Below are 23,804 nucleotides of genomic sequence, written 5' to 3'. Positions count from 1 at the left end.
CATATTCAAAAGTCATGATGCACCAAAAGTTACCAACCAACAGAAAAAAGGTTTAACAAAGAGAGGAATTCTCTACATGTCCCCACCATGGTCGATTCATCTTTCCTTTCTGCATTTAAACCTTGCTTTTCATTTGCCCCTTCAAGTTCCTGCTCAATACTATATGTTTAACAAGAGCCATGCCTGTGTTAGTTGGAGTAAACAAGATCAGTAGTAAAGGTTTCTGTAGTTGAATGTAAGCAGCGCTGTGTGTGGCAGGCCCTGAACAGTGGGAGGCAAGGAGGAACCAAGACAGTCTCCCCATGCGTGAGAAGAAATGCTGTTTTCAGGTCAGCTGCTCCTCAGACCTCCCTGCTGTCCAAACGCGTGTTCCAGTACAGTACTTAGCTTGGCCAGGGCCCTGTCTCTTTTCCTTTAAGTAAAATGATCTATCTCTGTCCTGCCCTTCAGTTGTTTCTTCACACATAGATCAAATATGCCTCTCTGCTGGAGCGTAAGGCCTTTTCTACATCGCCTTTAGAAATATATAAAAGAGCTCTCAGGAACTGAATTCACTTGATTAGACCCTATCTCGAATCCTCTCTCTCTCTCTTTCTCTCTCTCTCTCTTTCTGTCTGTCTCCCTCTTTCAATCTAACACACTTCCTTGTACATTTACAGTAGGTAGGAACATGCCCTTCACACACACACATGTGATAGGCATTGTGGGTTGGTCCCTTGTGTAACTGCACTAGTTAGTCAGTAGCTTGGAGGCACAGCCTGTGGCTTTCTTCCTTCAGTTCTTTGCCAGGCTAATAACAGGCTGCCTCGCTGAGCTGACTGTCTTCTCATATTATTGTATATGTGTCCCGTATTCCAGCCCTGTCCTGATACTTCAGCAGATGTACAGTAACTGTTACGTAATAACACGCTGGTTGACCCTGTGTGTGTGTTGCCAGAACGGTCTATGCAGTAACCGTGCTTGCCTGCGTGTGGTTGCAGGTTTGTTATTGGCCGTGAACGTCCGGGCCATCAGAGTGAGGTGGCCACGCTCATCCAGCAGACCCTGGAGCAAGAGAGGAGACAGAGAGAGCTGCTGGAGCAGCAGTACGCCCAATATGATGCTGATGATGACGAGGTAATGACTGCACACAACCATGGCCACTGTACAGGGTGTCTCGAGGGTGCAATAAAGGATTGTGCATACTTACATACACACACATATACATATATATATAACACACACACACACACACACTTAATAAAATTAACAGTATCTCTTATACTGATTAAGCTCATTATATCTACATATTTCATCCGCTTTTTCATCAAGTTCATCCGGTATACACACTTCTTATACATAACCCTTCATCGGAAATTTGAAGCTTCTGATTGTCACTTAATATAGATCAACTCTTTTGTTTTGACAGTTTACTGGAAATGTTTGCTCATTAACTCCATAAAGCTGACTGACAGTGGGCTTTGATGCTGGCACACAAAACACACGTTATCACACACACACACACACACACACACACACACACACACACCCCAAAGAGGATACCATGTGAGATTCAGTCCTGGAAAGCGTCACTCAGCGTTTCCCTCTCTGCTGCTGCTTATAAACAGCATGTTCACTGAGCTCATGGCCCTGCAACACTCACACTTTGTAAATACACATGTGATCACACTAAAGTAACTTAAATCAATGCATAGTGTGCCCCCACTAACACACACAGGAACAGCTGCACTCATGCGTAGATTTACATGCAGACACACTCACTCCGTGATTTCCATCAGTGTTTTAAGTATTTAATTTCCTGGTGGATTGAAAGCCTTCATGCATAAGAAACTCCATGCCAGGCCCCGGAAGCTGATCCCAGCGCTCCCATAATCACATCCCTATAGACACGTAACACTGTCAACTCCTATTAAAGCTCCTATAGAGAGTTAAAAATTCAGCCATTAGCAAAGATCTCACTGCTTTGCAGAGTCTGATTTGAAACCACAACAACACCTCCCTCACCCTCACCCTGTAGTGTGTTTGTCCTGTCATAATTTCAGGTAGGATATATAATGAAAATCAAAATAAAGATTTTTTTTTTATTTAAACGAACAACCCGTTGCACAAATCCCCAGAAAGACACATCACCATGAGAATGGTAATTGTATTAAATTGTTATGTTGTTTGTACAAAAAATATTTCCTCATTGCTGCCTGGGTTGATCTGACAGACAGCTCTTTAGTGGTGCTGGGGCTCCTGTCCCAAGAGGAAGAAATGCTCCTTCAGTTAGCTATAGACATCACCCACTCATGTCAGTCCACGTGGGGGTTTGAAATGTAATCCAACACACATGCATGTCCATCTGTCAGCAGTTAAATGTGAACACACACATGGGAAAAGCATGGAGATGCACACACGGTTCAATATAAGTCTGACAATTTCCATTTTCACTTTTTTATATGATTGTAAATTAAATAAATTGGAGTTGAAATGCTATTTGGTCAGAACATTAATTTTAAATACATCATCTTGAGTTCCGTTAAATTGTGGTTGCCATTTTTCTGTGTTTTATGATATTTTATAAACATTAAATTAAAATAAATAGTACAAAATAATTTTTAAACTAATCATTTGTTTTTAATACAAATTGTGTAGAAACAAATGTAAAGATACTGAATGAAAGGCACATTGTTCCACTTAAGTCAACAAAAATTAACACATCAATCAAGAATGAACAGAAGTAGCTGATTTGCATCAGTGTGCTGACAGATCTATTCTCTCATCTCAGCACCAACATGGAGACATGTGACCACACATGTGGAATAGATGGAATAGATTCCTATTTCTCAGGACAATGGCATGTTAGCAGAGTTGGTGGAGTGAGGGTAAAATAAAGGGAATTGATATTTTAGCGCTACAGCCAAACATTCTAGGTTCAATTATCTTGAACAACAGATTTCCGCTGATGTAAGGCATTCATTTCCTTTGCTTATTCAGGCTATTATTGCTTCTTATTATTTAGCATCAAGTCATATATATTAGAGCTTTCATGACAAATTGAGTTTATAGCAACCCCCATAAGATATGAATGCTGCAACATTTAGTTTTTTTTATTTTATTGACTTAAATATAAAAATACAAAAAATATTAAACAACTTTAAGTAATCAAATTGAATATTTTGCATCATACATCATACTCATTTCATACATTCATAGTGCAGATCATCACATGCTGAACACCCTCTAAACAACAGCAAGATTTCTCCTTAAATTGTCCCTTCCTTTCATGATTCTTTTGCTGGTACCATGTCAACAAGCAAGCCTATTATGAAAATAGTTACTCTGACCATCATACATACAAAAAACAAGGCCTGAGATCTGCTATCAGGGTGGGAGATAGATGGAGGGAAGAGCAAGATGAAGGGAAGAAATAGTCCAAGATTGTGTGTGTGTGTGTGTGTGTGTGTGTGTGTGTGTGTGTGTGTGTGTGTGTGTGTGTGTGTGTGTGTGTGTGTGTGTGTGTGTGTGTGTGTGTGTGTGTGTGTGTGTGTGTGTGTGTGTGTGTGTGTCGATGGAAAGAGCTTTTAGAGTAGACCAAAGAAGAGACAGAAAGAATCACAATGTAATGGGGAATATGCAGTAGTGAGATGCATATTTACATTTAGATGATGAAATGTATAGATGCAAAACAATCAACTTAAATGATTGATAGAAAGAGAGTATGTTAGATAGGATAGAATTCTTGTGTGATGTTACTATAAGAGGGGGACAGAGATGTTTTCACATAATAGCTCCAGTGGGAATATTAGGCTCTGTTGGTCATCGGCCAAAAATATACATGCAGCATAAGGACCTACATTAAGGTCAATCCACAAAATGTTAAGTGACTTTTACTAGTCAGAGATGTTCTTAAATTGCTGACATCTAGAATTGTCTGAATCCATTAGAGACACAATTACACACGCAAACCTTACTCGTTTTGATGAGTAACCTCCTCCTTACACATGATCGGACATGGGGACTAATATTTTAAGATAATAAAAAGTGACGTGGAAATTTGGCCAGTACAACTTATCTCTTGGCTTATTTTTATAGAAACGACAAGCCTGTCAAACCGATTTATTTTTGACAAAGTTTTGGCCAACTACCTCATTCTTATATAACTGGTGTCATTAAAATATCATTACTGATGCAAAATAGAAAGTGAAAAAAAGATTGCATTAGAAAAATGGATAGTTTCAGCGGGTGCATGCAGATTTTATCAGCTGTAGCTAGCTAGCTAGCAGGTTGGTAATTAAATAAACATTAGCTAACTTTTTGAGTTGGTTAACTTTTTAATGTGTTTTAGCTGATTAGTTTTAGGACATGAATCTTGAAAAATGGGTCCCATATGCACTTGATGGCTCCACATGTGCTATTGCACTAAAAGACGGAGGCTAAAGCTAGTCCCAGTTCGTTCCTTTTATGTACAGTTTTATTATTACACAGAATCCCAGAGATATGTGTCTCACAATTGTAAAAAAAAACTTTAATACTTATCATTGTTCTGAATCCTCAACAATCCTTTTAACAATTTGGATGAAATAATATTCTGTCTGCTGCATCATACAAAACCTTTTTGTGGATTAAAGTAAATTAGAGAATTAGATCACTCTGTACATTTTGCTGTTTGTAGGAAGTGCATCTGCTAAAAAGTGGATTGCATGACTGTCTTTGTGTTTTTCTCTTACAGCAGACAGGAGAGTACGCCACAGACGACGAGGAGGCAGGGACAACGGTGGCAGGCGAGGACAAGAGCATCGAGGTGTTTGACTTGCCAGAGTCAGAGGACATTTTGTCTCCCTCGGAGTTAGACGCCACTAAACTCTACCAGAAGTTCAGAGAGGTAGACCTAGATACTTTTTTTTATCTATAGTTCAATCCCTACTTTTGAATTGCCAATATATAATGGTTCTGATGGGAGCCCGCCACATATTTCTCTGTCAGTGCTTTGAAGAATACAGTAAAACGCATAAATCCCACACACCCACTAGAGTAACTTAGCAACAGAAAAAGGTATTTCAATAAAACAACACAATGGGTTCTAGCACCCCTGCTTTACTTGGCAGATTGGTTTCATATTCTTTTGTCAAGCTCTAAGATCCGCTTACTCTCCCTAATTCCTAATCTAGATGATTAGAGGCTTGAATACAAAAGCGATATAAGAAAAATGCTCATTATATCTCTAATTACCCATGTTTGGTTAAAACCTACAGACAAAGAGAGCTTTAACACTTTAAACCTTTATTTAATCGATTTGTATCCTGATTTTGGCAACTCTTCATACAACTAGGCTTTGAAAATAGAAACCCACTTTGTTGAACTTTTGCTCCCACTGCTTTCCATGATCTCACCTAAAAAACCACAGCGATAAAATGGTAAATAAATTCAATGGCTGGTTACTCATTTCTGCTTTATGTGCTGCTGAGAAGCTGCTAATATTGATCGAACACTCCAGCGCTGTTTTTGGCACCGTAACACTTGGGCCTTTCTGTAGACTGCCACAATAGCTGTATGACACATTTAACAAATGGCTTTAGCTGCAGTGTAAGCACCGCAGGGGATATCAAGCTAAACTATACTGCAAAGTAAAAATGCTCTTGTACAAGAAATTGTTCCTAAACCTTTTTTTCTCATCTTAATGTCCTGTTTTAACATAGTATTCCCTACTAGGCTGCTGTTCAAGTCCATTTACTTTTCGATAAAGTGTTGAACTACTGTATGTTTTGGAGCCAAGAGTAAGTTAAAGCCTCAGTCAACACAGATGCAGAATTAACACACACACCACTAAATGCTTTCTTTACCCCAGTCTGAGTTTGCTCACCTCAGGAGGACACAATAATCCACCCACTTCACATTATAATGTGTTAATGAATTCTCCACAAAACTTGGGCCAATCATCAGCAGCTGTAGAATAAAAGTAAAACGTTGTATTAATATAATCAGCACCGTGACCTGCACTGAATTTAGGATAGTATTTATGTTGTGCATAGATTTTCCAAGCATTTGACCAATTTTAAAATTGACATTTTGAAACATTTCCATGAGTTATTCCTTAATTCCTGTAACCTGCCGCACACCCAAATAAACCTGCACCATGGCCAAATATTGTTCAAACTCACAGATCCTATATTCTAATCAGGATGTCAAGATAAGATAAACACAAATATGCCCTGCTGAGCTTGGGGAAATGTGTTTGAAATTATGCTAATGCATCTAGAATAGTTCCATCCATCCATCCATCCATCCATCCACCCGTCTGTCTGTCTGTCTGTCTATCCATCTCTTGCCTCTCCTCTGAGAGTGTGTCGGTACTGGAGCTGGGATGCTGTCAGGAGGACAGGGTCGGCTGCCTCTGTCCGTCACACTGTATCGACAGCAGAGAGAGCCTGCGCAGCGGCAGCCATGCATTTGATGTGACCGTCCTCTCTTTTCTCTCCTCTCTTCTCTTTTCTCCCCCTCTGCTCCCAACAGCTCCAGATCAAACACACAGTGACTGAGGCCGAGATTCAGAAGCTCAAAAACAAGGTAAGAGATTAAAACTGTTTGCCGTCAAAGAACTTTTTCTTTGGGAAAACTGGTCAGAAAATGCAGACATTTTGGTTGTTTGGATGTGGGTGCAAATGTCTGGAGTTTGTCGGAGTTCAAAGGGAAAGCCGAGAAAGGGATAGTAGGAAAGTAAGAAGGTGAGAGCAAAAGCTTTGTGTATGTGCATGCGTATGTTTACCTATCTACCTATACATATCTGAAGTGTATAATTGACATGCTCTGTCAAAGATTCCTCAGAAGTGGTGCTTAAAAAGCTTTTTTTAAGAGTAAGGATGAATCCACTTTCATTTGTGCTATGAATACAGACTTTACTCTAAAAAGACTCTTTGTGAAGCATTTATCTATGACCAGCTTTGTGAGATGTCATTCACAGTTTTGAAAATCTGGTTTTCTTTGTCACATGTTTTCATGTAGTTGCAGGCAACAAAAATAACAACTACTTTTAAAAAAAACAAAAAAAAAACAATGCTCTGGTTTGAGGGACAAACTGTATGAGATGGTAAAAAATGTAAGCTCAGAACACAAAACTTTGCTCTCCAATAAAGTCCCGATGTTGTTGCTGGGGTTGGTTTTGTCCCTTTCCAGTTGGCTTCAGTGGAAAGGGAAAAGCAGCGCTGGGAGAAGGAGAAGAGCCAGCTGAAGGCCAGCATCGAGGAGAACAAGGAGAGGATGTTGAAGCTGGAGAGCTACTGGATCGAAGCACAAACCCTCTGCCACACGGTCAACGAACACCTGAAGGAGGCGCAGGCACAGTACCAAACACTAGAGAAGAAGTACAACAAAGCCAAGAAACTCATCAAAGACTTCCAGCAAAAGTGAGTGAACCCGGGTTAAACTGGTCATACTAATCTGGGATTGAAGAATGAGGGAGGAACATTGTAGCAAGACTATTACATTTTTTCTGTAAAAAAAAACAGTTAGATGAGGGGCTTCGCCATAATTGGACCTCAATTAAGATGCTTGTTTACAGTTTGAAAATGTATGTGTGAATATTTACAGTGCTTTGCATATAAGAGAACAACAGAGGTTGGATTACAACCCAAAATAACTATAACTGATTCTGCATTCTCTAATTGAGGCATTTATATCTGAAATTGACTTTGTTGGGAGAAGGACTACAGAATTTCTCCAGACCTTACATTGAACACAACTGGCTGAAACAATGGCACCCTAGAATCAGTCAAGTTCAGTAGGATCTACTAACAACCATTTGGCATTATAAAGCCACTTATGTGAAGAATTAGTATGTGATTATAGCATATTTCAGCCTCAGAGTTGTGTGTTTAGTGAGCAGCATGTATTTCTGTGTGGGCAAAATGAAACAATTTCAGACCTTACACATAATGCCTTTAATCTAAAGAAAATGTAGGTGAAATGTATTTTTGACTTCCAGAGGGACTAAATTCAGTGCAGGGCTAAAGCTTCTTAACTCAAGGTCCACAAGCTTTTTCCAATCACATCTTGAGCTCTTTAGCAGCAGATAGTTTGTTCATCTCATTTCTAAATTGGCCTCCTAGATCTCCTCTTTCAACCTGTTTAGATTTTAATCCAAGGCAACTTGCCCTGAACTCACCATTGATGCTTCTTTCTTTTTTGTTCTGAGCGTTCCAGTTCAGACCAGACCTTTCTGTTGCTTTCGTTCTTATAGTTTAATGCTACTCCCTTCTTATTTTTAACCAACTCTCTCTCCATGACTTGCTAACTCCTTCACTTGAACCATTCCTTAAATTATGTCATTGCCTTAATCCTGCCATTAAACGTTTTAATAATTTAAAGATGAATTTTCTCATTATTTATTTTATATGCTTCTCATGCTTCAATGGACAGAAAAGAGAAATCTACTGATCTTCCCTCCATGAGGCAGAGCGCCTCTTTTTATAGCCAAAGTCTTATCTCATTTCAACAGTAAGAGCCAAGTCTCCATTCTCATGCAGGGCAGCTCTCTTGCTTTTCAGTGCGTTGATCTCTTTGGTCAGTCCCATCACACCGTCTCCTGCTCAGCTCTAGTCTGACTTACTCTAATTGGCTCTGGCCCTGCAGGCCAAGTGGAAGCTAACTCATGAAACAAGCACTCAATGCTGATCTATAGCAGAGAACTGAGCTGCAGAGAAGAGATGGGGAGCTTACAGACCAAGGGCAAAGTAGGAATGAGCAAACGGAAGAATATATTATTGATAACAATGGAAATGTACGTGTTGTTTTTTAGCTGTAGATATGTGTTTGTGTGTGTGTTCACCATGAGCAGCAGTGTCAGAGTGAAGTCACACTGACATCCTAAAACCGCCTTGGTTCCCTTAATGCCACAGCTGAGCTAGAGGCAGGCACTGTCACACATGATGAAACACACTTAAATGTATCTTGTTTTCCTGTGTTAGCCCACACCTACTCACCACATTAAGTTCTCCCCTCCCTTTTGTCTCCAGAGAGGTGGAGTTTATCCAGAAGGAGGATGCAGAGAGGAGGCGGCTGGAGGAGGCTGAGAAAGCTCACCTGGCTGAGATCCAGGGACTGCAAGTCCGGGTAAACTAGTTCATTTTAAGTCTATTCTGTCTATATATCACAACTGTCATTTACTGTATGCCGCTTTGCGTTAATGTTGTTTCATCCGTGTCTGCAGAATTCTGCACATTGGCCTCAAAACAACACAGAAATCCCTGAAGTGAAAATAAAACTCATGACCACTACAGTTCTTCTCCGCGCTTGTTTGATTTTGTACATTACATTTATTAAAGCAGTAGTTTAAGTGAATATAGGCTGTAAATGTGTAAGAGGAATTTAATCCAAATCCAGTAATAGGCGGGATCAAAAAGATCAGTAAAAGCACTACTGTTTTTCTCTCTACAAGGCTAAACAGCTTTTGACAGGTAAATGCCTGCGGCTGATTCCTGTTAAATAGTTCCTCTCCCTCTACAGATTGCCACGTTAGAGTCTGAGCTAATGCAGCTGATGAAGCAGAATGGCATCCAGGTCAACAACAACAACAGCAACAGCGCTGAGAGGCTCAGCGCTCAGCAGTACAGCCCCAAAAGGGCTGCAACACAAGCCAGAGGTGTGTGTGTTTTTTTGTTTTTTTAGGATCATTATTATCATATTGATGTTAAAGGAAACTTTCTACATGTTGGAAAATAATCACTTTCTTGCTGAGAATTAGGTGAGAAGATCAATACCAATCTCAGGTCTGTCATTAAACCTCTGAAACATTTTTATTATTGAGCTGTAGAGGTGTTGGTAGATGTATTTTCTTTCTAAAATATAAGGCTAGCTGTTTTCTCCCTGCTCCCCGAGGAACTCCCAGCAAGAAAGCAAATAAGCGTTTTTCCCAAAATGTCAAATTATTCATTTAATGAACGCAGTGACCGCTGAAATAACATAAACAACCACATCTTTTCATATTTATGTATGATATGTGGTCTTAAATAAACTTGTTTAAGCACTGTACCTAGATTTTTTTTGTTGGTCCCTAAGATGACCCATGATGCAACTCAACAAAGTGGTCTTCAGCATTTGTTAGCCCCTGCAGTTTATCGACTCCTCTTGCTCGGTGAAGGACGTTGAAAACTTTGAGCTCTCTTGTGGTTAAAACACTCAAAATGCAAATGCACATAGAGTGGGGTCTGTAATTTTTAGACACGCGTCCTCCTCTCCCCTGCTGCCTTTACCTTCACACACACTTTCACCTCCGACTCTGGATTCACTTTGGACCTCTGCAAACAAAAACCAGCTTGTAATACCTTTTGAGCACATCTGTCTGGTTTTGTTCTCCTCAAGTCTTTTTAAGCTCCGGGCTTTATTTCAGTGGTTGCATCTTTCAAAACAAAATGTGCACACACAAGTCCCTTATCTGATACTGTACAGTGCACATGCGATAACAGAGTGATTGTATCCGCACTGATCTGAGTGACATAGTCCATTATGCAATATTAAAAAGGGGGGATTCAGCAGTCTGCTGAAAAAGGATATACATGGGGGAGAGAGCATGTAGCAGGAGAAGACACAGAATCTGCTAAAATTATCATTTTAAATTTAGACGGATTCAGTTTTTTGCCCATCTGACGGCATCTCCGTGTGCACTCAGGGAATGAGCAGAAAAGGGCCAATTGCCTGCCTAATTAATTGTGTGACTTTTGGGGGAAGACTTGATTTTGTGTTGATGTTTTTTTAATAGACTTACTTAATGGTGGTGTCAGCATTGGGGTCATTGCAAATGAAGTGCTTCCTAAAAAGACTGAAACAAAAGAAAACATGCACATAATTAATTAATGGACAAATTACGAATATATGGATCTTGATGGATTATACAGAATATACTTTTTACCTTGTCAAGCTAAATCACAGTTGTTTTTACTCTCTTTTGTGTGTGTGTGTGTGTGTGTGTGTGTGTGTGTGTGTGTGTGTGTGTGTGTGTGTGTGTGTAGAACTGAGGGAGGGCTTTCCCCATTCACCCTCCAAAAAGAGCCACAGAGGAGTCACTCGAGACAGCATTAGCTCCACAGAGGGAGAGGTTTGTATTAAAACACACACACCTGCACACAACATCTGTTGAAATACCAACCAGATGTTATTTTTGAACACATAATTCTCTTTAGATTTGTTACATTTGATATTATTTAATTTCACCACAGGGTGTTAACTGTGTGTGTGTTTGTGTGTGTGATTGTGTGTTTGTGCATGCGTGCTAGCGTGCATGCGTGCGTGTGTGTTCGTTCATCAGCCTCTTCGTGTCTCTTTAACCCCTGTTCATTCCACTTTATTCCTTTAATGGATTAATTGCTACGTGTTGGTCTCCGGCACTAATTGCGTCTGTGGCGCTGTCACAAAGTATTGTCTCTCCCAGTGTGATAATAACAGCCACAGTCTTTTTCTGGATGAAATGCTCTCTTCTGGCAAATGCTGTCACTTAACTCAGCTAGAGCAGGAATGAGTTCAGATTGGGTGAGCAACTTCGAGAACTGGATCAGAATGACACAGAAGCCAGGCAGTGTCAGGCTTCCAGGGGAAGAAGAATTAGATATGGTGAAAGTATTTCAAGTGACTTCTTTCAGATTAGTCTGCAGCATTGGCTGTTCAGATCCCTTTTCCTATGATTGCAATTTGTTCATCCTTTTCTTCTGAGCGTTTGCTTTCCTCTCTTTTAAATTTTCATTGAATTTCTCTCCTTTGCAATTTGTTCTCGCTTCACTTCCTCTCTCATCTTCTGGCCTCATCTCACTCCCTCTCATATATTTTCTCCTTCACTCTACCTCTTCTTCTTCTTCTACCATCATATTTTTGTGCTTCGTCTTTATTTCTCTCTTTTTGTCTCTTTACGTCTGTCTTTAGGTCACAGAGTGGCAAGGCAGTCCAGCCCACAGTCGATCCGGTTCAATTCGTAGTGTGGCCTCTTGGGATGGTGAAGCTGCCGTCCTCAGGGCCCCTGGCACCTCAGAAAGCTCTCCCAGACGAACACTGCACCGGCCGTCCACCGCGGGTTAGTGCTCCCCCTCCCTTCACTACATTCCATAATGAAGTATGAAGGATCAAATTGTCACCAATACATCCGTAACTAGATGGAGTAATCTCAGTGTGGGGTGTTTGTGGTCACAGGTTCACAGTCTCCTGCGATGCCAAGCCTCTCTCACTCTGTGGAAGAACACAGACAAGCTCCAGATCCTGGGTAGTGTAACAAATAGTGGAATGCCATGTTTTTGTTTTGAATGCACCTACAAACTAACGTATGTAAAAGATAAAGCTGTCAGAATTTGTCATTGGCAAGCCAAAGTGAATGTTTTCTCTAAATATGTGTTGTAAAAGAATATTAGGATTTGGAATGTGATCAATTATTTTAAACGACTTCTACGGTCAGAATGGTATCAGTGATGAGAAAATCAAACTAGACGTATGACATATTTACATTTAGAAATGAAATTTATACATACTAGTAGTTCAGTTTATTGTAAGACCATAGTTAGACAAAGAAAAGCAGAACATATTCTCTATAATTCTGTTGCAACTTGAATCTGTCTGTCCAGCAGAACATCTGGATGTTTTTAGTTTTATCTCTTCTAAATGAGTCCAGGTCCAGAAACTGGTTATGAAGGTGTGATTCGGTTATTGTCACCACAGACTTCTATTTCATTTTCCCCTCCCTCCCTTTATCTCTCCATATCTTTCCCTCAGCTCCACAGAGCTATCAGCAGAGGACAGTCCAGAGAAACTCAAGGCCAAGGTACATGAGGTTTGTTGTTGTCATTGGGCAAATAATGATTCACTTTGCAGTCCAGTTAGAGCAGGCTTTTTACCAGGCCATAAACGCAGACCTATATACTGTTATACCATTACACGTGTTATGTTATTTCTGTTGAACAGACATCCTTTACATGGCCCCACTTCTTCTCCTATTCGTATTACTTGGTATTGTATTTGTTTGTGTTTTGTTAAATTATATCTTAATCCACTGAAATGATAATGAGTTGGTACTTAAAGAGGTAAACGTGGATTAGAAATTAAGGGAATTAGTACTTGACAATGCGTAATTGCATTGGTAATTGAAAGAGAATCAATGAGTATTCCTTTATATTCCTAAATATCTTTTATAATGTTAATTTTGTCTTCAACAACACTGTAATAAATGTCCATTTTAACAATCATCTAATCTGTTTTTCTGTACTAAATTCCAATTTTGTGGGGAAAAAGTGTTACCCGTGCATATCAGTTTGTTTCATAATACATCTTTAATCAGTTAAATGTCATACCGATACAACACGATTAAAGTTTATAAAATGGGCATTTTTTTGCAGTGTAGGAACTTGCATGAAAACTGTTACTAATCCTGTGTAATATGGGATGTGCTTACTATTGGATTAAAAAGGAGATTTTTTTTTTAATCCTGAACAAATCCAGTCCTTTTCTCTCACTCCAAGGACATGCTCTCAGCTCGAGACAAATGCACATCAGAAGATCAGTCAATTCAGAATGTATCCATATTTATAGTTATGTGGCGGTTTAAGCAAGGATTCAGCCCAGAGAGCTGAAAGGCTGAACCTGTGAGATTAGTTATGCTTTTACCTCAGACAGTATTGAAATTCAAAGAACTCTTTCAAGCTACAGTATATAGTTACATGCAAGAATAAGCTATACACTTTTAACTCTAAAAATCTAATAAAAATGTAAATAAAATAAAATTACTCTATTTATTAATATTAGTTTTTCTGCTCTTGATTGTCCGTATTTCTTAGTAGCAGCTTGTCTCTGTATGCTTGAGCACAGATCTTGATCTAAATACAAATGTTCACACTCTCACAAGGACAGAGAGAGAGTGTGTTTTAAATTGGACAGCATCCAGTAATGTAAATCATTTCTAACCACTGAATACATTTACAGTTTGTGCTATAATGAACCATCTTAAAAATGAGGGATGTGCACAACTCGGATGTCTTCTTAAATTAATAGTCTAATGTACTTGTTATTGACTGTACAGTATTTGGAAAAAGCACGTAAATCAATCTGACACATGCTTAGAGTCTTCATTCCCCTAAATTCATTCACTCCTTGTCCAGTCTCTTGGTTCATAGAAATAGAAATAGAGAAGCCCTCCATCTAATCAACCAAATTCAGCATCAGAGCCAATTGGCTCTCACTACCAGTCTTTTAAGTGTGTTGTTGACTTCTTAGGGACCCACTCTGAACGATGATCTGAGCACCAGCAGCAGCAGCTCAGTGGAGATCAGCGGCCTGATGAGCGAAGCCAAGATGTCGGGGCGCTCACACACACTGGTGCTCTCTTCAGATGAGGTACCCATACAGTATTCACATACTTTAATACTTTATTTATTTAATGGAAGTTGGGCAGGGTAGTTTGCAAGATGAAAGGCAATATCAAAATGGTTAAACTAATAACCATTTGATAATTTATAATGCAATATAATGTATTAGTTATGAGAATACCTTGTCAGTTCTCATCCACAACAAGAACTAACAAACACCAACTTTGTAAAAATGTAGGCACCAGTTCAGGCTCATTGGATACAAATGCTGGTCTAGGCTACTGTAGCATAAGCCGTATTGTTTTTCACCCCTGTTAACAACTCAGTCATCTTCTGTTGTTTTCAATGCTGCCAAATTCAGAGTCTGGATATGATAGATGACGAGGTGAGACTTGTGTTTGCATGCATGTTTTTGTATCTGTTGAGTAAAACCCATTTTAGCTGTGTTTCACTCCCACTCATCATTCATGGTGAAGAATGATTTCAACACATAATAACATGTGTCGCTACAGAATATAATTGCCTTAAATGGGTTGTGGATTTCTTTTGAACTCATCAAGCGTTTATTAAACATTATACTATTGGCACATGGTTAAAAATTGTATGTTAAAGTTGAAATGTTTGGCATCTTATCCGCATCTTTGTCTCTGTCCCTGTCTGTCTCCCTCCCTGTTCAGATCCTAGACGAGGGACAGAAGCAGTATCAGTGGCAGAACCGAAGCATCACAGAGTGGACCTCCCAGCAAGTGGCCCGCTGGCTCATGGGCCTCAACTTAGAACACCACATCCCTGAATTCACTGCCAAAAACATAGATGGAGAGCAGCTGCTACAGCTGGAGAGTGCTGAGCTAAAGGTAAAAGTTCATACATACTGTATATTGTGTTCACGTTCATATATATTATAGCCCATAAATGTCAGGATACATGTCAATGAGAACAACAAATTGCAGTATAGCAATGCCAAACATATTTTTGGAGGGAATTTAGAAACAGTGCTGCCATTTCATAGTTTGTCCTTTGCAATGACAAGTGTATATATCAACTGTAAAATGTAAAAAAATAAATGTTATGTTTATGTTATGTGTTTATTTTAAAGGAACCAAAATTGGCATATGTATACAGTATATAGGAAGAAAAAATATGCTATGCATGTTTATTTGTTCCAGGCCCTCGGAGTTACTTCCTCCCAGGACCGTGCCCTGATCAAGAAAAAGATCAAAGACCTTAAAGTTCTGATGGAGAAGGCCAAGAGAAATCAAGAGAAAGTGGAAAAACAGCGTGAGAAGCTACAGAAGAGAGAGTTAGAGCAGCAGCAGTAAGCTGCGTGCAAAGAAAGCACGGCAGAGTGAATTAAATTGTTAAATCACCTCCCACGTTACTGTAGCACCACACCAAGTAGCAACTTGTGGAACAGAACGTCAGCAGGCCCCAGAAATGAACCCTGTAGGACACCTGCTCAATAGTTCAATTAGTTCTCAGTGGTGGAGCTACACACCCAACTGTCAGAGATTGTCGAGTGACTTTTTCACCAAGAAAATGAAACCAAAATGAGCAGCTGGATAATAGGATCCTGCCCCGTTCCTTTTTGTCATTTTACACCCATCCTATTTCTTTTAAGATTTAAGGATTTACTCAGTTCTATCTATTTTTTTCTGTTTATTGCTGTAAATCATGTTTATTTATTCATATCCAGTGTGAAAATTTCCTCTCATCCTATATCATCTTCAGAGCCGTCTGCATTAGCCATCACTCGTAGACATAAAGACCATGAACATGTACAGTGATAAATACAGATACAAATATGTCTGATGTGCCATTTTAATAGACTTATGTATATCCTGTTCAGTTGCATAGATCAGTGAAATCGCTCTATTGCTTTGACAAAGCACATACATGTCAGGCCTGTGTGGAGAAATTCATGAGGCAGTACTCATCTCCCACCACGGGGTGTCCTCATGCTGCTTACTTTTATGGAAGGAGGCTAAACTGGAACTTTCCAATGGAATCTGAAGGGGTAACCAAGTTTCATTTGGAGAAACAAACTCTCTCAGTACTTGCAAGAACACTGGAAGTGCACATACTGTAAATTTAGCCTCTGCACTGGCTTGTCCAATGCTTCCAACAGTACACATGTATCATACTTAAGCAGTTCACCAAGTATGAATGACGAATTAAGGACATACTGTAACTCATTGGACTGGTTCTAATGGAGACTTCAGGTACAATGTAATCATGACATTTTTAATTTACCAAGCCTGTACCACAAAAACAAACAAAAAATGTTGAAATGAAACGTTCTGCTTATATGCATAATGTTGCTTTGACACCGCTTTTAACCTGCTTTTAACCTGCTTTTGACCTCTTTTTATATCCTCTCTCAATAACAAAGTAATACCCCGGCGCTGCCTTTAGAAATTCTAGAGTAGTAGAATTTGTCAGAAATCCACCTGCTTCTGTGTGAGTGTCGAAACACATACAGTGGACTACATAGTTCTAATTGTTGTATTTTTTCATGAAAATTGCAGGTCAAAGTTCACCATGCAAATTACTTTGAAAAATTCTGAATAATATTTAGGAATGCTGCCATGTAGTTGAGTCATCTCTGTAATGGAGGACAGATGCAGTGAATCCAGAAATTTCTTACAGATTATCACACCTGATACTACTGAAGTTACACTGGAAATGATACCCGTTAAATGCAATATACATTTAATTTTCATATGAAACTGGTTCAGTAAGACTTGAACAGTTTTGATTTACTTGTTAGATAAAAAAATATACCTTTGTAATTATTTTGACAAATATATTTTATGCACTTCTTGTTTTTAGGATTATGACGCTAACTGAGAGACATGTTCCCTGTGTTACTTCTTGAGCATTCCCGATAATCATTTCGTAGGCTTACAGTAACTATAGCAACACCAGTGTCACCGTGATGTAATGAAAGGCAGCGTTTGTTTTGATTCCTTGTAGTCTCAAGGGGCCTGCCTGGTGAACTGTTAACAGCTTAAGAACAAGACGAATAATAGATAGATACCTCCATGCAATGCAATGCCACAGTAATAACACAGGCATTGCTGATTTGTTAATGTTATTATTTATTTATTTCTGTATTTAATGAAGCAACTGACCACTATTTATGATAACTTATACAACAATAAGAGTATTATTAACACTTTACAATGATTTATCCAGAATTGTATGATGATTTCCTATTGCCAAAACTTACTCAAACCTGTTCATTAAAAGTGATTTAGATTAAACTGGTTGTTATCAAATGAAGGATTTAAACTAAGGTGAGAAGAAAATGCAGTAATACTCCCCCATTGTGCATGTGGATTTCCCAAAACATAACCATAGTGCTGCTCCAGTGCTCCAACTCCAATAAACTGCTCATAATGTATTCTTATGAAATATTTTGTAACACTTGAACCTTTCTGTGAATACCCTCCTCCTCTCTCCTGTCAAGTCAGTCTGCCGACTGCACTCTTTTGACTCTTTTGTATGTATAGTAAAACATTGAGAGCAATACGCTGTACGAATCCTTAAGAAGCCTTGTTTTCTATTGTGTCAGTGTGTGTGCACAGTTTGTCTGAGGGCTGAGGAGTCTTAAAGGTCACACCTGAGGCCAAAATGTGATTCCAGATCTTTTCTATGTGCTTGACTGAGCTTGCCTGGGCATGATGAAACCGTCGTGTGGATGAGACCCTGGTGCTCCTGGTAGGCGTTTGAATAATGTCTGGAAGGGTCTGTCTTTAATGTACGTAAAGAGCTAAAGATAATCACCACAAACTCCTAGCCATGCTTTCACTCTTTTAAAAAGCTGTACTTATTCTCCTCATTTTTGTCATTACCTTGCTCTCTTTTGCATTCTGAAAAGTTTGAGAGGGCAGCTACCTGTCACAAAGAATAAAACGTGCGGTCACTGTCCATAGTCTTTTTGTTTCTTCTTTTTTCACCATGTGTCTGACTTTCTCTACATCTTTTAGTGGCCATTTGCTACCTAGAGACAACTCTATGTCCCATGTAGCCAAACAGTGTGCCAAATTCATGTTATGAGTGTTTATAAGTGATACTTTTTAATTCTTCTATGTCTATGTAATAGAGTAGAAGATAATGCACAGTTTTCTCTCAGAAACCTTTTGCCATCCACATGTCATGTTCACATGGCCTGTTACTTTCTATCAGTGGACATCTCAGCAGGCTGGCTGCTCGGGAGTCAGCCACAGTTAGCTGTAGCTCTCTAGTCCTTCACCTCTCTCCTTTCTATTTATAATCAGCCTACTTTTACTCCACGGCTATTTTCTCTCTGACGGCTCCCTCCTGTCACTTGTTACTCGTCTTAATTTCCGTCTCCCTTCCTCATACACCTTCCATATCTGATGAGTGAGCTTATGGAGGCTTTTCAGTGTGGGTATGATAGACACATTTATTATCACTATTTTTGTGTTTATTTTCAATCTTTTTCGTGCTGTGTGGAGAACGTTAGAGTTTGAGCCGGCCGGTTTGGCAGTGTTATAGAAGGAGAGAGGCCCTTCTTCAAGAGAACACATGGAGGAGTTGAGCCCCAGACAACTGGCTGTCAAGCAGCTGAAGCGACAGTTCCTGGAGGCTCTGCAGGCCAACAATGCCCAGGAGGTCATGCAGATTCTGCGTACCGGGAAACTTGACATTGACACGGTGCTGGAGGTGGAAGACCCCAGCATGGTGCTGGCCTCGTACAAACAAGGTATGGAGAAAGTCGCATGAGACTGATCTACATCCACAATGATGATAAACTAGTTTGTCATGTTATATCAACCATTAATGGCCAGAAAGATGAAGAAATCATATGTTTTCACAAAGCATTTCTTCAGGAAAACAGATTGTAAACAACTCCTGAATGTCAATTACAACAAAGATTTTTTTCTGTAGATTTTCCACTAGGTGGTGTTAAATCTCTTTGGATCCTAAAGCCAGAAATGACCAGAAACACTGTAGACACGAGTTGAATTATAATAACTTGCATCCTCAGGCTATTGGGGGTTAAACATACTGCAATAAAAGTGTAAACTCTTTCTCTATCACCTTGAATATTAATGACTAACTATGCAGAATTTTAAGTTAAAGTTTGTGAGAAAAAAAAAAAGCTTTCTTAATTATTGTTAATTTCCCTAACTGGGTCCCAATAGGTTCAAATCTGTCATGCGAAATATCCATACAGTACAGTTCCAAATTTGCCAAAAGATAGTGTGTTCTTGTAGGACTCCATCACTCACTGGGCTCCTGATTGAGAAAGTAGACTGACAGGACCTGTTTTCTCTTATTTGCTACAGGTTATTGGCTCCCAGGCTACAAACTGGAGAATTCCTGGGCGATGGGTATTCATGTATGTGTGATGTATAATGCAGTGGAAACAGCACTGGTGCTCCTTCAGGAAGGTGCAGCCATCAACCGGATGCCTAATGGGAAGACACCACTGCACGTGGCCTGCGAGGTTTCCCACAGCGACTGTGTTGCCTTGCTTTTGGCTCACAAGGCAAAAGTCAACAGTCTATCACTGAGCGGCCACACACCACTGCACTACTGCATCACCAGGGAGTCTGTGGACTGTGCCAAGCAGCTAATCTCCAAAGGTCAGTGGGGAAGGATGCATGTCTAGATGGATATGTATTATTATTAGATGGATGAAAGTGCAAATACATCTAAAACTACAAAATAATAATTGCTTTTGCTCCCCCACGGAGGTGCAAACGTCAATATGCCAAGCCACAGCAATGAGGAGGACACACCTTTACACATAGCAGCCAGATTCGGCATCCCAGAGCTGGTGGCTCTCTACTTGACTCATGGAGCATCTGTGAATGCAGCTAACTCTCTCCAGGAGACTCCCCTGATGACTGCGTGCTTCTGGGCTTTTGACTCTAAAGAACAAATATATAGCCAAGATCACCATCTTGTCTGTCGCCTCTTGCTGGACCACCACGCAGGTGTGTTTTCTGACTTTTCTATTGTCATTGTTGTGTACCATGAAGATTTTTAAGTTTTGTTTTCCACAACATTTCCCTTCTGTTCAAGATCCCAATCTCCGAGAAGAGGACTATAAAACAGCTCTTCACAAGGCTGCCTGGAACTGTGATCATGTCCTGATGCAGATGCTGCTGGAGGCCGGAGCAGATACTCATAAGATGGACATGAATGGCTGTGCACCCATACAATATCTCCTCAAAGTGACTGATGTCAGGCCCATGGCCATACCCAAACTCTGCTATCAGCTGCTGCTCAACCATAGCACAGCTCGGATCTACCCACCCCAGTTCCACAAGGTACAGAGAGGTGGACTGATGTTATCAAATGATACTTAATACAGTATCTACGCCTTCCTCCTGAAAGAGCCCCACCCTGGTATTCAGCGGCCTGTTCTTTCCCACACTATCACCCAGGAAAAATTGCATCAATGCTAAACAAGATGGATGATCATATTAGAAGCTAATATTCTTCACCATGCCTAGAGATTAGCATGGTTGTATTTCAGTTAGCCTAATAGCTGGTTTGATTTGCATTGAAAGGTGATCTTATGGAAAGTACCCCATGCCTATCTTTATGTATGGTGAATGGTATGGGAAGCTGTGGGGTTATTTTAATTCCAAAGGCCAAGGGGATTCATCAGGATGCACAGTAACCTGGATCTATGAAATAACTGGCCTTTAAAACTAAAAATCTATCTGCATCTATGGAATTTAACATAGAGGGGTGTATACTTATGTCCCCTGTATTTTAAGGAAGAACATTTATTTATTTATGACACATTATTCATTCACAAAGAAAAGTGGTGTCCTTAAAGGATGGATTTTTCAAAAAGAAATGTAAGATTACTTTAAAAAGGTGTCTTTTTATTCCTCTTTTTAGTCAACTTTACTATGTGTATGTACACTTATGAGCACAACTGTAATGTACTTATTATGTTATCGGGATTTGTTCATGTTAGGGGTTATATGTTTTGTATTTTGTGTTTTATGCAGGTGTTGCAGACATGCTATGACTACCCTGAAGTAGTAGAAATCATGGTCAACTCCTATGAACACTTAAAGGCCACAAAGAAGTGGAGAGCTGCCATTCCTGATGACTGCTACAAGGTAGTGAAATAATCTCCTGTACATGGACAGTATGAACTGTGTTTTTAGTGTACAATTAAGTCAGAGTGTCACGCATTGACTTTTTCCAATACTTCAAGTTACATTACAATAGTTTTGCTTCCTCAGCGACATGAAGACTTCTACAACTCCTTGTTCACTGTTTGCTCCAACACACCTCGCAGCCTGCTCCACCTGACCAGATGTGCCGTCAGAGCCAGACTGGGTAGGCTCTGCCACAGAGGTGTAGCACAGCTGTCTCTGCCATGTACCGTGAAGAAGTATTTACTACTGGAACCTGAGGGGATACTGTACTGATGAAGACACTTCTGTTTATAAGATTCAACTGCTGTTTGGTACTCCAACATGCAGTCTGTCATCTGACGATTTGAATAGAAACATTTACTTCCTGTGTGCAGACTATAGAGAGTGAAAATGCGGCAAGTTGGAGCTGATGCTAATGTGTGCTTTTTATATTTTTTCCATAAAAATCATTCCTAGAGGCTTCTGTCTGGAATATAAGAAATCCCTCTTTAGTGTTTGACAGTAGAAACTTGACATGACACCATACAAGTAATTACAAATTATGATTCAATTGAATATATTCAACTAGAAGCATGCAGAGATTAAAGGGAGAGGTGAGAAAATAGCAACTTACTAATGCTTTTGTGCTAATGACATTATATATATTTATATTAGATCAGATTAGATTCAACTTTATTGTCATCACACATGTACAGGTACAATGCAACGAAATACAGTGTTGCATACAGTGTTATATATATATAACAAGCATCCACTGGGTCACATGGAACCACCATCCTATCCCCAGAACCTCTCTTTCTGTAGTCCTTTTATCATTTTATATTTTATTCTTATTTATGCCTTCTAGAGGAGCCTTACCTGTCTCTTTTAAAGTAAAGACAATTTGTCTTTTGCTTGTCTCTCTATCACAGTGCTTCCTGGGAGAGTCCAAATCTACCTGGCAACCTGCCTTAATGCTCCCTCTCAAGCACATGCTCTTGTGATACTCAGCTATTTGCAGAACAAACACTTGACAAAGCCCTCCATAGCTAGTGCTTGTTTTTCCAGTGGGCTGCACATGTAGCCATGCACTCGGACCGGTTGTTTTGTCACTCTGGAAAACAGTAATGATAACTTAATACCCTTGTCAATCTTTATGTCCACCTCAACTCAAACATCAGATGTTATCTTTGAACTGTTTTCTGACTAATGTACTGCAGATTCTCACCTAAAGGAAGACCACTAACTACAACTTTGAAAAGTCTCAGGTAGACTTTTAGTTGTGACCAGGGCACATTCACATTAGCACAATGTTATAATGGGAGCATCTCAGTCTATTTTATACAGGTGTTAGGTTTAATTTAACAGGATGAGATAATGCTAGTGTATAATACAGGGAAGCGCCCACAACACTGAGGCTTGCGCCTGAAGAGAGAGAGAGAAAGAGAGAGAGAGAGAGAGAGAGAGAGAGAGGTTGAGGTTCTGCTGAACTATTGCATAGTGTTTTTGTTAGAGGAGAAAATAAACTGGCAGCCTCAGGAAACACCAAGATGAAGGCTGAATTAGGCTCTGACGAAGGCAATGGAGCTCAATCATACAGTGCACACAAATACAATGATAGAAAACGTGAATTATAAAGTTTTAGTCACTAAAAAGGTATGGCTAAAACAAAAGATTGTAGTTTTTCCCTGCAAACGCAACAGTTAAGGAAATGTGTTTGAGTGTTAAAACAATTTTCAGTTTCCTCATTCTTTGAAGATACCCGAGCACACGGAGGGCAGTGTTGTATCTTTTCAAGCAAAATAATTAAATGACACTTAGTGACCTCATCATCTTACACAGTTGCACAGTTGTTAACAGTTGCTTGTACCTGTAGTGTGCTGTTGGTCTAATTAACACGAACCTTATGGCAGTCCATAGTTCATACCCAAACAGGTGTGGCTGAGCTCTGTATGTCTGCATAGTGTACCAGAAGTCTTCTGTGGGGAAAACATTGTCAGGATGACTCAAGGGTCAGGCCTGTGTCCCTGAGCTCCTAAAATAGACCAGTAAAAGTCAGGCAGAGAAAGATTATATTCTTGAACTGCACATTATCATAACAGGAAGAGAAAAATGTCTTCCACATTTAACTGAACTCCACCGCTGGAGTTATTCTGACATTGCAGTGAGGTTGTTTTTTATTCTCTTATTATCGAGAATGTGCTTGCATAATGTTGTATTTGTATTGCCGCCATGCCAATAGTGCCTGAATGAACTGGAAAACACAATTGAGAGAGACAAGGAGAGAAAAGCAACACAACCGCAATAGAGCGTGACATGTATGGGCACACTAATGGAGGGGCAAAACAGGGCAGGA

General features: G+C 39.7%; 2 protein-coding genes across 11 annotated transcripts in view; both read left to right on the top strand.

Moving 5' to 3' along the window:
- The window catches only part of ppp1r9a (protein phosphatase 1, regulatory subunit 9A), a 48,355-nt gene extending 30,113 nt beyond the window's left edge, over positions 1-18,242 (top strand). For 2 of the 10 annotated variants that reach the window (XM_034892274.1, XM_034892273.1), the window contains exons 6-20: positions 981-1,116; positions 4,715-4,867; positions 6,496-6,549; positions 7,156-7,385; positions 8,994-9,090; positions 9,484-9,619; positions 10,986-11,071; positions 11,890-12,037; positions 12,154-12,223; positions 12,727-12,784; positions 12,916-12,960; positions 14,221-14,340; positions 14,674-14,697; positions 14,990-15,166; positions 15,479-18,242. In XM_034892274.1, coding sequence (XP_034748165.1) covers positions 981-1,116; positions 4,715-4,867; positions 6,496-6,549; positions 7,156-7,385; positions 8,994-9,090; positions 9,484-9,619; positions 10,986-11,071; positions 11,890-12,037; positions 12,154-12,223; positions 12,727-12,784; positions 12,916-12,960; positions 14,221-14,340; positions 14,674-14,697; positions 14,990-15,166; positions 15,479-15,631 — 1,687 coding nt within the window. In that variant the 3' untranslated portion in view covers positions 15,632-18,242. The remainder of the gene's footprint in view (positions 1-980; positions 1,117-4,714; positions 4,868-6,495; positions 6,550-7,155; positions 7,386-8,993; positions 9,091-9,483; positions 9,620-10,985; positions 11,072-11,889; positions 12,038-12,153; positions 12,224-12,726; positions 12,785-12,915; positions 12,961-14,220; positions 14,341-14,673; positions 14,698-14,989; positions 15,167-15,478) is intronic. The other 8 variants (XM_034892275.1, XM_034892283.1, XM_034892282.1 and 5 more) reach the window with 8 other exon arrangements.
- A 303-nt stretch (positions 18,243-18,545) lies between these two features.
- Positions 18,546-22,088, top strand: asb4 (ankyrin repeat and SOCS box containing 4). The gene is made up of 6 exons (XM_034892311.1): positions 18,546-19,041; positions 19,628-19,927; positions 20,039-20,281; positions 20,370-20,617; positions 21,314-21,427; positions 21,554-22,088. The coding sequence occupies exons 1-6, from the start codon at positions 18,864-18,866 to the stop codon at positions 21,740-21,742; spliced, it is 1,272 nt and encodes a 423-aa protein (XP_034748202.1). The 5' UTR covers positions 18,546-18,863; the 3' UTR covers positions 21,743-22,088.
- The last annotated feature ends 1,716 nt before the right edge of the window (positions 22,089-23,804 follow it).

The sequence above is a fragment of the Etheostoma cragini genome, chromosome 14, assembly GCF_013103735.1.
Source record: "Etheostoma cragini isolate CJK2018 chromosome 14, CSU_Ecrag_1.0, whole genome shotgun sequence".
Lineage (NCBI taxonomy): Eukaryota > Metazoa > Chordata > Actinopteri > Perciformes > Percidae > Etheostoma > Etheostoma cragini.
The sequence above is the reverse complement of the archived record's forward strand: the minus strand, read 5'-3'. Positions and strand labels throughout refer to the sequence as shown.